Genomic DNA, 17,695 nt, shown 5'->3' on the forward strand with positions numbered 1-17,695 from the left:
GCTGATCAGGCAGCTAAGAGAGCAGTGTTACAGAACAATGATAAGGGCTGCCACCTTAGTTCCACAGACTAAATTGCCAGAAACTCCTTCATATACTGAAAGTGAGACTCTTAAAACTAAGAGTGAAGGTTTTCAAGAAGATTGTATGGGGTGGTTCCAAAAGGAGTGACTCTTTTTTCTGCCTGGGAACCTCCAATGAAAGTTGGTTAACTCCTTACATGCCACCACTCATTTAGGGAAGAAGGCCCTCCAAAGATTACTAGAAAGGTCCTTCAGAGGAACAGGCCTCTAAACAACTATAAGGCAAGTGGTCTCCTCTTGTGCCACTTGCCAATTAAACAACTCCCAAGGAGCTCAAAGACCCCAGCTGGACCAGCCCATCCAACAACATGGGACCTACCCAGGAGAGGACTGGCAGATGAACTTCACCCAGATGCCAGTTTCTCAAGGGTATAAATACCTATTAGTTGTAATAGATACAATCACAGGATGGATTGAAGGCTTTCTTACCCAGACTGGGAAGGCTGAGGAGGTGGTAAAAAACTGCTCCATGAAATCATTCTGAGATTTGGTCTGCCAAGGTCATTACAAAGTGAAAATGGGACATCGTTTACTTCTAATATCACCCAAGGGGTCTCTAAAGCATTGGCCATTACTTACTATCTTCATTGTGCCTGGAGGGCTCAGTCTTCAGGAAAAGCAGAAAGAGCCAAAATACAAAAGTTACTCAGTTATGTCCAACTCTTTGCAACCCCATGGACCTAGTCCATGGAATTCTCCAGGCCAGAATACTTGAGGGGGTAGCCTTTCCTTCTCCAGGGGATCTTCCCAACCCAGGGATCAAACTCAGGTCTCCCACATTGTAGGCAGATTCTTTACCAGCTAATCCACAAGGGAAGCCCAAGAATACTGGAGTGGGTAGACTTTCTCCAGGAGATCTTCCTGACCCAGGTATTGAACCAGGGTCTCCTCATTGCAGGCAGATTCTTTACCAACTGAGCTATGAGGGAAATTACAAAGAAAGAGCCAACCAATTCTTAAAGTCCGTGATAAAAAAGATAACCCAGGAAACCTCCCTGGGATGAAAGGAAGCTTTACCAATAGTTCTCCTTTGCACTTGTATTGCCCCTAAGGAACAGGTTAGTCTTAGTCCTTATGAGATGCTATATGGGAGACCTTTTGTTTATGTCAATGACCTCTTCCTCGATCCAGAGCCTCAGTCCCTTTGGTCTTAAACCATGGCCATTGGGCAATTCCAACAGGATATATGCTTGTGGGGTGTCAACCAGGACCCAAAAGATTCTAAACAGCCACCAGTATATTCTTCAGGGACTCAAGTCCTTTAAAGTCTGGAAAGATGGGTCCCCAAAGGCTCAACATCAGCCTACATGGAACGGCCCCTACCCTGTAATACTTTCTACCCCCACAGCAGTCAAGGTACCAGGACATGACTCCTGGATTTACTATTCACAAGTCAAGCTGTGGAAGAAAACAGAAGAGGACACTCAATACACCTGTGAGCCCCTGAGAGAGCTCAGATACCTATTCAGGACTACAAATGAGTGCCACTCTAATGAATACCCCCATAATTAAGTTTGTGGGATAAGATTTCTCAGGACAGCTCTAAAGAACCAACACAGCTTGGCAGGGGTTGCACTCCAAAATAGACAGGAAATAGATCTCCTGTCCTGATCCCTGAACAAGGAGGGCCTTGAGCCATCTTGAATGAGATGTGTTGTTTCTGGGCAAATACCTCCAGCTAAATTAAAGAAAGTCTCACAGTCCTCAAGAAAAACATTCAGCTCCTACAGGATCTCAAAGAACGAGCTAGAGAGCCCTTGAGGGTGGCTACAGTCTCTTTTTGGGGGATCCTTCTCCTCAGTTCAGTCACATCAGACTCTTTGCAACCCCATGGCCTGCAGCACACCAGCCCTCACTGTCCATCACAAACTCTTGGAGATTACTCAAACTCATATTCATTGTGTCAGGGATGCCATCCAACCATCTCATCCTCTGTCGTCCCCTTCTCCGCCTGCATTCTGTCTTTCCCAGCATCAGGGTCTTTTCAATGAGTCGGTTCTTCATATCAGGTGGCCAAAGTATTGGAGTTTCAGCTTCAGCATCAGTCCTTCCAATGAATATTCAAGACTGACTTTATTTAGGATTGACTGGTTGGACCTCCTTGCAGTCCAAGGGACTCTTGAGAGTCTTTTGCAACACCACAGTTCAAAAGCATCAATTCTTCAGCATTCAGCTTTCTTTATAGTCCAACTCTCACATCCATACATGATTACTGGAAAAACCATAGCTTTGACTAGACAGACCTTTGTTGGCAAAGTAAGGTCTCTGCTTTTCAATATGCTGTGTAGGTTGGTCATAGTTTTTTTTCCAAGGAGCAAGCACCTTTTCATTTCATGACTGCAGTCACCATCTGCAGTGATTTTAGAGCCCCCCAAAATAAAGTCTCCTACTGTTTCTATTGCCTCCCCATCTATTTCCCATGAAGGGATGGGACCAGATGTCATGATCTTTGTTTTCTGAATGTTGAGTTTTAAGCCAACTTTTTCACTATCCTCTTTCACTTTCATCAAGAGGCTCTTTAGTTCCTCTTCATTTTCTGCCATGAGGGTAGTGTCATCTGCATATCTGAGGTTATTGACATTTCTCCCAGCAATCTTGATTTCAGCTTGTGCTTCATCCAGCCCAGCATTTTACATGATGAACTCTTCATAGAAGTTAAATAAGCAGAGTGATGATATGCAGCCTTGACATACTCCTTTCCTGATTTGGAACCAGTCTGTTGTTCCATGTCCAGTTCTAACTGTTGCTTCTTGACTTGCATACAGAGTTCTCAGGAGGTAGGTCAGGTGGTCTGCTATTCCCATCTCTTTAAGAATTTTCCACAATTTGTTGTGATCCACACAAAGAGTTTGCTGTAGTCAATAAAGCAGAAGCATATGTTTTTCTGGAACTCTCTTGCTTTTTCGATGAAACAGTGGATATTGGTTATTTGATCTCTGGCTCCTCTGCCTTTTCTAATTCCAGCTTGAACATCTGGAAGTTCACTGTTCATGTATTGTTGAAGCCTGGCTTGGAGAATTTTGAGCATTACTTTGCTAGTGTGTGAGATGAGTGCAATTGTGTGGGAGTTTGAACATTCTTTGGCATTGCCTTTCTTTGTGATTGGAATGAAAGCTGACCTTTTCCAGTCCTGTGGCCACTGATGAGTTTTCCAAGTTTACTGGCATATTGAGTGCAGCACTTTCACAGCATCATCCTTTAGGATTTGAAATATCTCAACTGGGATTCCATCACCTTGACTAGCTTGTTTTTACTGATGCTTCCTAAGGCCCACTTGCTGCAGTGAGACAGAACCGAGGAAATTACACACTCCCCCGACATGTTTTAAATTATTACGGACAAAATGCAATTGCTATATAGTTATCTGATCTGTTGTTTAAAAAGCTGATTTCTTTTGAAGAACTGGTCATATTCAACATACTATATATTCCATATCTTGAGATACATAAACATAGTACTTATATTCATAAAAAATATAGCATGTAGCAATAAGATAGTGAATCATATAATTTTTCCTGCTTTTAAAAATATCAGTCATTAGCAGCATAATTTCATTAGTTAATGCAATGAAAATGTAAGAGTTAATTTGAGTGTATATTGTAGCAACATTCTCAGTAGTTATATAGCTACTAATGTATTTATTTATAATGCTTGTTCATGTGAGCTTTGAATAACCAGATAACTAATTCCTGAGTAGAAGATTTCTTAATGCTCATTTTATGAGTAGACTAACATATCAGTAGTACCTGTGCATATTATTTTTTAATTTCTGATGGCTTCTTCATTTATAAAAGGCTATTGGAAGATATTGAAAATGCTTTCAAGTCATCAAGAGTACAGGATGGTTTTCATATTAAGTCAGTACTATTCTACTCTAATTCTTTGAAGTATATAAATGATTAATTACACAAGCGCCAGTCATGACTGACAGAATTATTGAATTCTCTATCAGCATTCCCATGCTGATTTGCTTAACTCTTATTAGCAGCTAAATTAGTTTGGTTTGGATCTCAACCTGCGAAGACCTTATAAGTTCAGTTCAGTTCAGTCATTCAGTCGTGTCTCTTTGCGACCCCATGAACCACACAGCACACCAGGCCTCCCTGTCCATCACCAACTCCTGGAGTTTACCCAAACTCATGAAAGACTTTATAAAATACCTGTTCTAAAGTAGTTGCTTCAATTAATAATATCAATTGTGTCTTTTCCCAACTTAGGATATTAATTGCATGTTTTTTCCCTTATTGCATATTTCCCAAACCCGAAATTATCCATGTTTACCACTAAGAGGAAATATAATCAATCTTATTACATACTTTCCATAATTTTCCATAATAAAGCCTTACATTTTTACAGTGCTTTACAGTTTACACAGCATTTTCACTTAATCATCTCACAAGCTTCTAAAACAGACAGGATGGTAATTAACTCAGTTTTAATCACAAAGATATAAAGGTTCAGAAATTAGAGTGGTATCCAGGGCATGGCCAAAATGTGCTGGAACTGACTTCTGACCCAGATTTTATAACCACGGACAAGGGGTGCTTCCTCTTACACCTCTTACACCTCTTTGGCTTGACACTCAACAAGCCAAAGCCTGGTGACAAGCCACAATAAACAATTCACATTCCACATTCTGTGTTGACAATGAGATGGCATCTACACAATAAAATAAAAAAAAAAAAAAGAGGAAGACAGTTATCCAGATAGTTCAGCTAAATGCTGTCCCCTTAACACCACAATCCTTTCCCAATTTAGATTCTTAAGCAAACAAAATATTGCTCCCTTGAATTTATCAGACTTTGTCTTATTGCTTAATAGGCATTTGCCAAATGACAATAATATACTGGAATTAACAATATTAGGTTATTTTTTAAGGTCGTTTCAGACATACTTTCCAATGTCACTCAATCATACACACACACCTGTTCTTTTAAGTTCCAAGCCAGTACAAGGCAGCATAATAATGAAAAAGTGTCAAGAATGTTGCACACACGGGCTGTCTCATTTTTGCTTGAAAAATTACTCCTGGAAGTATACTTTATAGTGCCTGCCAAGTCACAGCCTCAAATAACTCCCATTTTTCTTAAGGGCTAATCCCACTCTTCTGAAACAATTTCAATTACACTGAAAATGGAAATGCTATTATTCCTTTCTTGTTCTTTTGATTATGATGATGATTTGTCACTTAATCTTATTATGTTAGTTTCCCTAAACTTTCATATACCCTGGAATATATACACAATATATGTTAATAATTTAAAAATAATTGACTATAGAAAAGGAAAGATATACCCATTTGAATGCAGAGTTCCAAAGAATAGCAAAAGAGAAAAGAAAGCCTTCCTCAGCGATCAATGCAAAGAAATAGAAGAAAACAATAGGATGGGGAAGACTAGAGATCTCTTCAAGAAAATCAGAGATACCAAGGGAACATTTCAGGCAAAGATGGGCACAATAAAGGGCAGAAATGGTATGGACCTAATAGAAGCAGTAGATACTAAGAAGAGGTGGCAAGAATACATAGAACTATACAAAAAAGATCTTCATGACCCAGATAACCTTGATGGTGTGATCACTCACCTAGAGATAGTCATCCTGGAATGTGAAGTCAAGTGGGCCTTAGGAAGCATCACTACAAACAAAGCTAGTGCAGGTGATGGAATTCCAGTTGGGCTATTTCAAATCCTAAAAGATGATGCTATTAACATGCTGCACTCAATATGCCAGTAAACTTGGAAAACTCGTCAGTGGCCACAGGACTGGAAAAGGTCAGTTTTCATTTCAATCCCAAAGAAAGGCAATGCCAAAGAATGCTCAAACTCCCAGACAATTGCACTCATCTCACATGCTAGTAAAGTAATGCTCAAAATTCTCCAAGCCAGACTTCAGCAATATGTGAACTGTGAACTTCCAGATGTTCAATCTGGTTTTAGAAAAGGCAGAGGAGCCAGAGATCAAATAACCAACATCCACTGGATCATCGAAAAAGCAAGAGTTCCAGAAAGGCATCTACTTCTGCTTTATTGACAATGCCAAAGCCTTTGACTGTGTGAGTCACAACAGACTGTGGAAAATTCTAAAAGAGATGGGAATACCAGACCACCTGAACTGCCCCCTGAGAAATCTGTATGCAGGCCAAGAAGCAACAGTTAGAACTGGACATGGAACAACAGACTGGTTCCAAATCAGGAAAGGAGTATGTCAAGGCTGCATATCATCACTCTGCTTGTTTAACTTCTATGCAGAGTACATCATGCAAAATGCTGGGCTGGATGAAGCACAAGCTGGAATCAAGACTGCTGGAAGAAATATCAATAACCTCAGATATGCAGATGACACCACCCTTACGGCAGAAAGCAAAGAAGAACTAAAGAGCCTTTTGATGAAAGTGAAAGTGATAAAGTTGGCTTAAAGCTCAACATTCAGAAAACTAAGATCATGGCATCTGGTCCCATCACTTCATAGCAAATGAGGAAAGAATGGAAACAGTGAGAGACTTTATTTTGGGGGGCCCTAAAATCACTGCAGATGGTGACTGCAGTCATGAAATTAAAAGACGCTTGCTCCTTGGAAGGAAGGTTATGACAAACCTAGACAGCATATTAAAAAGCAGAGACATTACCTTGCTAACAAAGGTCCATCTAGTCAAAACTATGGTTTTTCCAGTAGTCATGTACGGATGGGAGAGTTGGACTATAAGGAAAGCTGAATGCTGAAGAATTGATGCTTTTGAACTGTGGTGTTAGAGAAGATTCTTGAGAGTCCCTTGGACTTTAAGGAGGTCCAACCAGTCCATCCTAAAGGAAATCAGTCCTGAATATTCATTGGAAGGAATGTTACTGAAGCTGTACTACTTTGACCACCTGATGCAAAGAACTGACTCACTAGAAAAGCCTCTGATGCTGGAAAGGATTGAAGGTGGGAGGAGAATGGGACAAGAGGATGAGATGTTTGGATGGCATCACTGACTCAATCTACCTGAGTTTGAGTAATCTCCAGGAGTTTGTGATGAACAGGGAAGCCTGGTGTGCTGCACTGCATGGGGTCCCAAAGAGTCAGAAACGACTGAGTGACTGAAGTAAACTGATAGATTTTAAGTTCAAATAAACTACCTGGACAAACAGAAAATGAATTTCCTTATGTGTTAACTGTCACATACATTCTATTTGTCCCCAGATATCCCTGACCAGAAACAGTTTAGAGTAAATCCAAGCTTTCTTTCAATCAACTTTAATTAGATCTGCTGCTAAGTTGCTTCAGTCGTGTCCCAACTCTGTGCAACCCCATAGACGGCAGCCCATAAACCTTCAATTAATGATTTAGAAACAACTTGGGTAACTAGAACAGTTTGAAAGTCAGCTTTTGTTGTTGTTCAGTCACTCAGCCATGTCCAACTCTTTGTGACCCCATGAACTGCAGCACACCAGGCTTCCCTGTCCTTCACTATCTCCCTGAGTTTGCTCAGACTCCTGTCCATTGAGTTGGTGATGCCTGTTGCCCCTTCTCCTCCTGCCTTCAGTCTTTCCCAGCATCAGAGTCTTTTCCAACGAGTCACCTCTTCTCATCAGGTGGCTTAAGTCAAAAGGTGTCAAAATAACATGGAAAATTTGATGATTAATATTTAATAGTACTTAAAAGTGTTAAAATATTTAAACAAGATGCTTGTTGCCTCTTGCAGTATATCTAACTTTATCTTAAGCTCTTCTGGATTTTATATTTAAATATATGATGCTAACACTCTATTTGCATGTAAGTTCTTTGAGCATGTGCACCATACCACAAATACAATTCCTACAACTATGCCATTTACATGAGAATAATTGCCAAAGACTGCTCATCATCCAGTGTAGTAGATGTAATTGTGCGTGAAGTTAAAATAAATGTAAGACATTTTCAGAGGGCAGAGTGAATAGGCGGGTAGCAATATCTTCACATTATTATTTCTTGCCTGTGTCTAGTAGTTATCTAATTGTAACTGCAGTCAGCCTCAGCTGAGCTTCCTATCAAAGGAAAAAGTCGACCAGCTTCATCTAGGTGACTGCTTGTAGAAAGATCTACTCATTGCCTCTGTACAGCATTTTATCTTCTTCTCTCCTTCCTAATTTTGGTCTGCAGCTGACTTTGGAATATTGCTTTAGCATAATGCACATCCAGAATCATAATTTAGGCTTGATCTCCAAAATTCAACTTTCTTGATAAGGTTTAGTTTTCCTGTTCTTCACACTGACTTAAAATTATGCAAGAGTAACAATCTAGAGTAGAGGCCTGAGTTTATTTCTTTGAGTTGGAAGGTAACAAGTTACATGCAATTAATTTTAAGAAACAAAATTGTCCAAAATATGCATTACTTTGTATACCTTCAGTTTCTAATGGTGCCCCCATAGGGACAAATGGAAAATATGTAAAGATGCTGACTTCCCAACCGTTCTCTGCATCCCATATGAAGTGGGTCCCCTCCTTTTCTACCTGAAGCTCCAAGGATCTGATACTAGAAGTCACAACTACATGAATCTCTATTTAGTAGCAGAACAGGGCACATATTGCTCTCATGTCATTATTTGATATTCTGTTCATTCATACTGTATTTACAACTAGATTTCCTTTTATAAAGTAAGCAGTGAAGTGTTAGTAAACAGCTACCAACTATTAACAGTTCTCAAAAAAAAAAAAAAAAGAAAGAAAAGGTAGTGTTTGCTGATTTCTGTGAAGGTCTAACTATTACCACCATGGCTGACCTACCAAGATATTATCCCTAGAAGCAGAATCGGGAAGAAATATGCATAATTGGTACTTAGGAGTTGTTCTGAGCTGGCTCCAGTCCACCACTGAATTTTAGTGGTTAGAGGATACAATAGGTATTTATTTAGACGCTTTTGGAAAATTCTGTAACTAGCTCAAACACTGATTTTTGTTCATCAACTACTCTCTGGGTTTACAACACAGCCTCTCTCTCAAGGATGTCAGATAAACATATATAACCCTAGATTTCAGAAGGAAAAAAGAGAACTAAAATAGCATTCACCATCATTAAAAGAAGCTGAGCTAGAACACTTCGTATAAACTCTCTCTCTATTAGGGACACACTTGTAGCCATCTCAAGATTTCTTCTAAACACCACTGAACCAAGTTCAATACCGTATTATCATCGTCTTTCACACACAAAATGGCAATTGAGTATATGCAAGAATTTCAAATCTTTATTTAAATTAAAGCCTTCCCCCCAATCATTTACTGGCAAATATGAATTTTTTTTTTGGAAAAAAGAAGAAACCATATATATTTTAAAAGGAGAGAAAGCAAGATGAATGGTGTGATGTTCCTTTTCTAAAATACATTCAAACTTCCATTTATGCAACAATCAGCAGCTGTGACATCATAACCCAAATGTACTATTTTATCTCCTTGCGGACAAGGGGATTATTATGCAGTCGTATTCTCAGCACCTTGCTGACTTAACATTTATATCATTCCTGCACTGCGCTCTGATTTTATGGACTTGGGTGAATGTACTATGCTTTACTTCTGTAATCTGAAAAACGTATGTGATTAAAAGTCATGAACAGTATCCTTTACTCTGTTATAAAATTGGTTTTTCATATGCATATGTGTATTAATACAGCAAGAAGCATGTCTAGTCATGAAACAATGTCTATAAAACTATTCAAATGAAAGAACTGTTTACAGATAATCGTATTTATTGAATTATTTATTTTGATGAAGCTGAAGGCCACTTTCACATACTTCATTTCTAAAGGTGGGCTGCAATTTTACAGAATCCTACAGAGTTTCTCCTCATGTAATCAAAATACTGATACTCGGGTTCCAGTGTTTGTCTTTCAGAAAGCACTTTTAGAAACAATTTCCTATACAATGTCCACTATCTGTAGATTTATTAGGAACCCATCAATAAACCCTTTTTAAAAGGTAAAAAGAAAAAAAAATTCATTCTTACTTGACTATATTCACATTAAACTAGTATTAACCTAGAAAATAATATTAGGTAGAAATAACACTTTCGTCATAAAATTCTTTTTCTCAAACACATGTGATTACTTGAATTTCCTCTGCTCACTTTGGCACATCTAAACTGGTACAGAAAGTATACACTGTTTGGATAATTCTTGAGGAACATATTTGCATCAGAATTGAAAGATGGATTTTGAAATTTATAACATTACATTAAGATACATTCAAAAAAATCTGTCCATATTTTTACAGCAAAGGAGGAGGGGAAAACAAATTCTCAAAAGTTTTTGGAGCGTCTAGAACTTGTTACCTTGAAAAATAAACCTTGCATCAAAGAAAATCTCAATTCTCTCATTTTTGAAATCTTCCTTCTATAATACACTTCCTTCCAATGTTCTCTAAATTCTAATGGCTCAGACAGACAATTTCTATGTACTTGTAGCTGTGTTCCTCTCTGAGATGTGAACAGTAGTAAGGGCTCAATTGCTCAACCTTTTTTTTTCTTTCTTTCTATTTCTATGCTTCATTTCCTTCATGTAGCTCAGAGTGGAAAAAAATCAACATGTTCTGATGAGCTTAATATTCCGAGGCAGGAAGATGGACCTGAATTGAGTGGAGATTGGAGCTCCAAAATAAATATAACACCATGTGTCAAATAAAAAAAGAAAAGGTAGTCTCCTGTACAAATCAGAAGAGATAATAAAAAAAAGGCAACGAATAGACAGCAACTTTTTTTCATACCTACACAAGTATCTCAAAAAGACTGCCAACTTTAAGAATGATTTACCTGTTGCTTATTTGGAACACTTCTGGATTTATCTGCTAAACAACGGTTTATGTTGCCTTAAACCAAATTTTATTGGCTTGTATTGGAGGACTGGGGAGGATTTTCTGAGAATTTTTATATTGCGAAATAAAATATATTTGCTAACCCACAGCAATAAAATTCTGCTGGATGCTCTAATCTAGCAAGCAGAAAGCATCACTGTAAATTAAATTTGTCCCAAGTTTTGATATGCAAGAAGTTCCAGGACTTTTTCCTGGCATATGGTGTTTTACTCCCTCACTGCCGATACCATCACCGCACTACTCACTCAGAAGGCTGGGTGCCTTTGCAGGTATCTGAGAGTTGCTGTCTATTCACAAACCACTGAGCATTTCTTATTTTTTTCAATCAAAAAAGCCTTCAAATGCTCAGAGTCTGTGGTCAGTGCAGTCCCTTGGACAAGTCTAATGAAGATTTGCTTCACCAAGGCAGAAACCTAAACAGTTAAAAATGGAGGAATATTTACAACCATTTCCCTTTAGCAAGCGGAGTTCTTGTGTTCTGCACGTCCTTTGTGTTGCTGTTTTTTTTTTCTTTTTGCCTTTACTTTTCCTTCAGTACCTTTCAAATGAAGGTCTCCAGGGCTATGAGTACAAGCTCTCCTGGCCGGTTCCATACATGTCTGCGAGGCGTTTAAAACGCGGTCCCCAGTCACTAAGGTAGTCATAATTCTGATCAGAGTTTGAGCTGATGGAATCTAGGGAGCTGAGAGATTCCGCCACCGAGCCATTCCCCTCGAAGGCGTACGTCTGCAAGGAATCATAAGGCGGGGCGCAGGGATCCACGTCGGCTTCTTTCAGTCTCTCCCAAATAAATTCCCGGAAAATGACATTATCCGGGATGCTTTTAAAAGTCGGTCGACTCAAGAACTGGATTTCCGGGGTCACATCCCTCCGGGTCTTGGTGTCTCTCATGACGTTGAGGTTTCTGAGCGCGGCCATGTCGAAGGCTTCCGTGTCTTCCTCTCCCCCACCCTCGTCGTCGTATCGGACGATGTTTTCTCTGATATCTCTCTCTTCGTCGAAAATCAGGGGCTCTTTTTTCCGTCTTCTCATGGTGACGATCAGGAGGATCAGCACTACGAGAAGGAGAAAGCAAAGGGACAGTTTCAGTCAACTCACTGGCTACCCCTCCATCCTGGGGAAAGTAGGTCTCTGGTGTTGATTTCAGGTGTTTGTCCTTTAAAGGGAAATGAATGGGCTGCCTACTTACGCGGGAACTCACAGCAGTAGATGCGCTCAAACTGCTAAAACGCCTTTAATATCAAACAGTTTTTATACATCAAGAAACCCTTTCCCACACCTGTTCAGAACTGATGCCACCCTCTTGAATGTAACCTCCAAAGCATTTGACAGAGCACATGGGAGGACCAGCTCAGGATTAACATAATAATTTCAAAGCCATGAAACACAAAGGGACCTTTCTTTCTTTTTTTTTTGGAACTCTTTTAATTGCTGGAAAGGCAAAGCGACATTCATAAATGTTTGGGGTCTAATTTAACAACTGCCATTTCCGAGGGAAATGGATTATAGCATTTGGCTGGGTTCTTTGAAGAAATGCCTAGTACTTGTCTAGGAAACTCAGCTGTTAAATAAAATCCAGTATGTCAGACCCTATACGAGCATTAAAAGCTTCCCTCTAATAGAGTCCCACTTTCAGCATGAAACACTGAACTGGGTTTTTAATGTATTATGCCTACAGGTATTATGCCTACAGGTTGTAAGGTTTTAGCAGTAGCCAAAGATTGATGGAAGAAATCAATCATTTCTTTAACATTAGGAGTTTTTCTTTTATCAAAACATACATAATAAAGGAGATGTTTGCACTGGAAAACAGAGACAAACAACTACACTGGCTATACTTTTAAACAAACTGAATATACTTTTTGTAAGTTAATTTTTATTGGAGTTTAGTCGCTTTACAATGCTGTGCTAGTTTCTGCTGTATAGCAAAGTGAATCAGCCATATACATATATCTGGTCTTTTCTGGATTTCCTTCCTATTTTGGTCAACCCAGAGCATTGAGCAGAGTTCCATGTGCTATATAGTAGGTTCCTGCCAATTAATCCATTTTATACATAGTATCCAGAGAAGGCAATGGCAGGCACCCCACTCCAGTACTCTTCCCTGGAAAATCCCATGGACAGAGAAGCCTGGTAGGCTGCAGCCCATGGGGTCCCTAAGAGTCGGACATGACTGAGTGACTTCACTTTCACTTTTCACTTTCATGCACTGGAGAAGGAAATGGCAACCCACCTCAGTATTCTTGCCTGGAGAATCCCAGGGACGGGGGAGTCTGGTGGGCTCCCGTCTATGGGGTCACACAGAGTTGGATATGACTGAAGCAACTTAGCAGCAGCAGCAGCATGCATAGTATCAGTACTGTATACACCAGTCCCAATCCATCCTATCCTCCTTTTCCCCCTTGATGTCCATACATTTCTAATCTATATCCATGCCTCTTTCTCCTTTGCAAATAAGATCATCTACCTCGCTTTTCTCAAACTGAATATGTACTTTTGTGCCTCTTAATAAATACAGTTGGCCTTCTGGATTGGTAGGTTCCACATCCAAAGATTCAACCAAACTTAGATTGAAACTTTTTTTTTGTTTTTCAATTTCAGGAAGTTCCAAAGAGCAAAACTTGAATTTGCTTCACTTAGGCTACGATTTACACAACATTTACATTGAATTTGCAACTACTGACATAATGTTTACATTGTATTGGGTGTTAGAGATAATCTGAAGTAAAGGGGAAGATGTACATAGGTGATATGTAAATATTACACTATTTTACATAAAGGACTTGAGCATTCTTGACTTTGGGAATCAGCTCCCCACAGATACAGTTGGACAACTGTATACACGAATAAGACGATGACTCTTGCTCTGCCCTGGCTATGAGTTACTTAAAGCTGCTTGACTTGGGAACATATTAGATTTCATGGCCTATGAATTAAAATGAAGTAGAAAGGTATTCTTGAATTTTAGAATTCAAAAATATATAATCATTAGTGAAAATCAGTGAATTATCTTTGGCTACAAAAAAGATATCCTTTTAACAATTTTTAATCACAAGAACTGTTTTCCTGGAAGGTCTAGAAGTCCCAAAATATATACTGAGTGGATTACTGTTTGAGGTATATTACTCTCAGCAGTTTAAAAAGAAGTTTATATTTAAAATACCCTTTAAGGTTTTTCTTTGGCATTAAGAACACATTTGAGAACAAAAATATAAAACTAAGAAAGACATCAAAGTAATTTGGAGTAATTAAAGGTAATGAGTAGGGGTGAAGCATATTCCAGCCTTCACCTCAATTTGTTTTAAAAAGCAAAATCTAAACATGAATTAATTTTAAACCATTTTGTTATCGTCAATGAAAAGTATATGCTTTCTTAGGCATGTGTTTGCTATTTGTTTTCCATCATCAGTAGGAATGTGACTGACAAAAATAATTTTATTGGGGATCTTTAGAAATAGGGGGAAGCCACTTGTTTATTGCGGCACTTTTTTACTTTCTTTACTTCCTTTCCTATTTGACCCTGGATCCCCCACAACTGTAGGTTGCTTTATGTGCAACCTACAGTTTAGGAACTGATATACATTTCTGAGATTTCTGCCCACTTTCTCCTGTTGCCATGGCACATAAATGCTTTTCTCTTCATCTTTCTTTCATCTTATTTACTACACTTGAATGTTTTCAACTGGCTTCATCAAAGTAGCAGATGTGTAATTCCAAAACCCATGGTTTTGAAATGAATGAGGCATCATTCATTTCCTGTCTGTTCCCATAAATACTCTGCTATATGTCTGCCCTCTCTGCTAAGTGGATTCCCAACCCTGTCCCTTTTTGTCTTCTGAACATTATCATGTCCACCACTCCAAAGCCTTTTAGTTTTCAAGCTCCATGCCAGAATGCCACAGCAAAAACACGTTCACAAAAGATCAATACGTTTCTGTTGTAACATTCAGGTATGAAACTTGAAAATTAACATATAGCTTTGGTGTCAAGCAGGCCTTTGATAAAAGTCCATTCTTTCCTGATATTAGCTGGGTGATATTTGCCCAGTAGTTACTACTTGGGCAAGTCACTTAATCTGAACCTAGCCATATGTGATAGTTACAGCCAACTTCTGTGCTCACAGTGGGGACTAAAGAGATCGAAGCAATTCGGGAATCGTGTCGGGAGATGAGCAGCAGGCCAGGCACTTGTGCAATAGAGATGTGTTCATAGTTATCCTGTGATCTATAAGAACATTCATGCAAAATTCTGTGAACATAGCAGGTGAAGACATTCTGTTTCTCCCCTGAAGGAAAACCAAGAATGAAGTTAGGTAATAAGCAAAGTAGAAGGCATGTCAAGTTTAAGGCAAGACCTATGCCTAACGATGAAATGGGAGAGAAAAAAAGCAGTAAATTAAGATGATGGTCTGAATGCAGAATATCAGCTGACCTTCCCGGTAATTCTCTGGAGTAAGTCTTTTCCCTTCGGCAGATTGTCTCAGACACGAAATAATCTCTCTGTGGTCAACATAATAATCTGGGTTGAGTTGTACTCCCATCTATCTTCAAAGCCTTTGCACTTTCATGCTGTGAGCTTAGAACTTCGTAGAAGGCAATAGAGATAAAAGCTGAGAACTCAGGTAAAAGTTGCTAGAACCCAGAAAGACACATCAGGAATTTTAGATTTATATACTTTAGTTTCTGAAACTTTTTTATATGGTCTGCTAGAAATAAAAGTAGAATTGCAGCAGAAAGTTTAACCAACAAAGACTTCTGATTAAGAAGTCAAAATGAGTTAAGACACAGGAAAGGTGAGTATCCAAAGAATTGCGATGGGTGGGCTGTTGGAAGCAGTTGAAAATGAGAAATATACCACACAAAGTGGGGCACTGGGATGGAGCAAATGTTCAACTGAGCACAGAAGGATGGAAGAAGTGACGGCATAGGAGTAATGAGGGTATGAAGAAGGGTAGAATTAGACGTAAGAATTAGATGTTATTTTCATTTAAGTCAGTATCTTAGAAGACAAAACATATCAAAATTCTCAGTTCTCTTTCTTTCATGTAAGTACAATGGATCTTGTCATATATTATCTACATCTTACAATTATTTATTATGCTCTGTTGTAAATTTATTTTCAAACTACCAATATACTTGCCTTCTGACCTTCAATTACAGTGTTTAGGAAAAGTGAAACCTGAGAACCCATGGGTGCCTCAGCCCATGGGCACAATACCCATTTAGGATATTAATATCTTATGAAGTTTGTTTTATTTCCCAGTCTTGCCTGGGGCTGAGAATAAATGTGAAGTCTTTTAGAAGGTTAGACAGTTTAACATTTCAATGACTTGGGAGAATATTAATTTCTAACTACTTGAGCATGTATAAAAAATAAATTTTAACCTTTATGGAGAACAAGTATTAACTGCTCTTCAGTGGCTATGGAGATAATCCCTGTATTAAAAGGAATATTTTCTGCCTAAGTAAGCACAAGATTATATATTTTAAAACGTTTTATCACATGTCTTTCTGTCATATGAACTCTACGTCTGAGTGGAGACAAAAGAAAAGATTTAGGCCTAGTTGGAGCCTAGACATGCACATGTATTGTGCTTGTTTATGAATTTATATATCCACTTCACAAACATGAGTTAACCATTTAGTACATGACTTTGGTATACTTATACAATGTTGCACATACAAGCAAACATACATTTCCTCATGGAACTTAGAATTAAAGTAAAGTGAAAGTGAAGTCACTCAGTCATGTCCGATTCTTTGCGACCACATGGACTGCAGCCCACCAGGCTCCTCCGTCCATGGGATTTTCCAGGCAAGAATTCTGGAGTGGGTTGCCATTTCCTTCTCCAAGGGATCTTCCTGACCCAGGGATAGAACCCCAGTCTCCTGCATTGTAGGCAGATGCTTTACTGTCTGCGCCACCAGGGAAGTCCTTAGAATTAAATGGGGTGGACAAATATTCATCAGATAAAGACAGCTGTATATAAAAGAAAAACAGTGATAATTATTCCAAAAGAGGAAAATATGATCTTACAAGGATATATCAGAGCTTCCTCATGGCTCAGTTGGGAGAGAATCTGCCTGGTAATGCAGGAGACCCAGGTTCGATCCCTACATCAGGAAGATCCCCTGGAAAAGGAAATGGCTACCCACTCCAGTATTCTTGCCTGGGAAATCCCATGTACAGAGGAGCCTGGCAGGCTACCATTCACAGGGTTGCAGCAGTTAGACACAACTTAGTGATTCCACCACCACCACCAAGGATATATTAACCTATTAAGGGAAACAGATCAGAAGCAGAAGAACTAACAGGATAACTGAAGCCTGAGTGTCAAGAGGTGAGATGAAAGAGTATTCTGGGCACAGTCAACCAGCGAACAAAAGTATGAGACCAACATGGGGGAAGAGTAAAGACAGACATGGGAGGGAAGCCAGGAGACGTAGGCACTAGCAAGGGTTAAGGAGAGCATGGTATGATCAGATTTGTTTTTAGAAGAAAAGTCATTCTGATTAGACTAAGGAGGCAGGGAAGAGTAGATGTGAGAAAGGAAGTTGGAACACTCTTAGAGCAGAAAATGCGTAATGTTGACCTACATTTCTGATTGTAGAATTCAGTTTCCTAACATTCGATTTCAACATTTTCCGAGTATCCCAGTGTGTAGGAAATAGTGCTGGGTACCGGCCAAATATAGCAAGAGTGATTCCCACATCCCAGCAGCTCACTGTGGAGGCTATATATACACGTATAAATATAGTACAAATCGTCATGCGACTCGCTGTAAGAAAATACAGGC

The 17,695-nt window shown here is 39.1% G+C and overlaps 1 protein-coding gene and 1 long non-coding RNA gene across 10 annotated transcripts in view; one reads left to right on the forward strand and one right to left on the reverse strand.

The window, feature by feature from the left end:
• The window catches only part of LOC129636135 (uncharacterized), a 329,885-nt gene that overhangs the window by 296,555 nt on the left and 15,635 nt on the right, over positions 1–17,695 (forward strand). The gene's annotated exons all lie outside the window — the stretch shown is intronic.
• CDH7 (cadherin 7) overlaps positions 9,038–17,695 on the reverse strand; it is a 140,265-nt gene continuing 131,607 nt past the window's right edge. For 7 of the 9 annotated variants that reach the window (XM_055559412.1, XM_055559413.1, XM_055559410.1 and 4 more), the window contains one exon: positions 9,039–11,954. In XM_055559412.1, coding sequence (XP_055415387.1) covers positions 11,461–11,954 — 494 coding nt within the window. In that variant the 3' untranslated portion in view covers positions 9,039–11,460. Of the gene's footprint in view, positions 11,955–17,695 lie in introns of all 9 variants that reach the window. The other 2 variants (XM_055559415.1, XM_055559416.1) reach the window with 1 other exon arrangement.

The sequence above is a fragment of the Bubalus kerabau genome, chromosome 21, assembly GCF_029407905.1.
Source record: "Bubalus kerabau isolate K-KA32 ecotype Philippines breed swamp buffalo chromosome 21, PCC_UOA_SB_1v2, whole genome shotgun sequence".
Classification (NCBI taxonomy): Eukaryota; Metazoa; Chordata; class Mammalia; order Artiodactyla; family Bovidae; genus Bubalus; species Bubalus kerabau.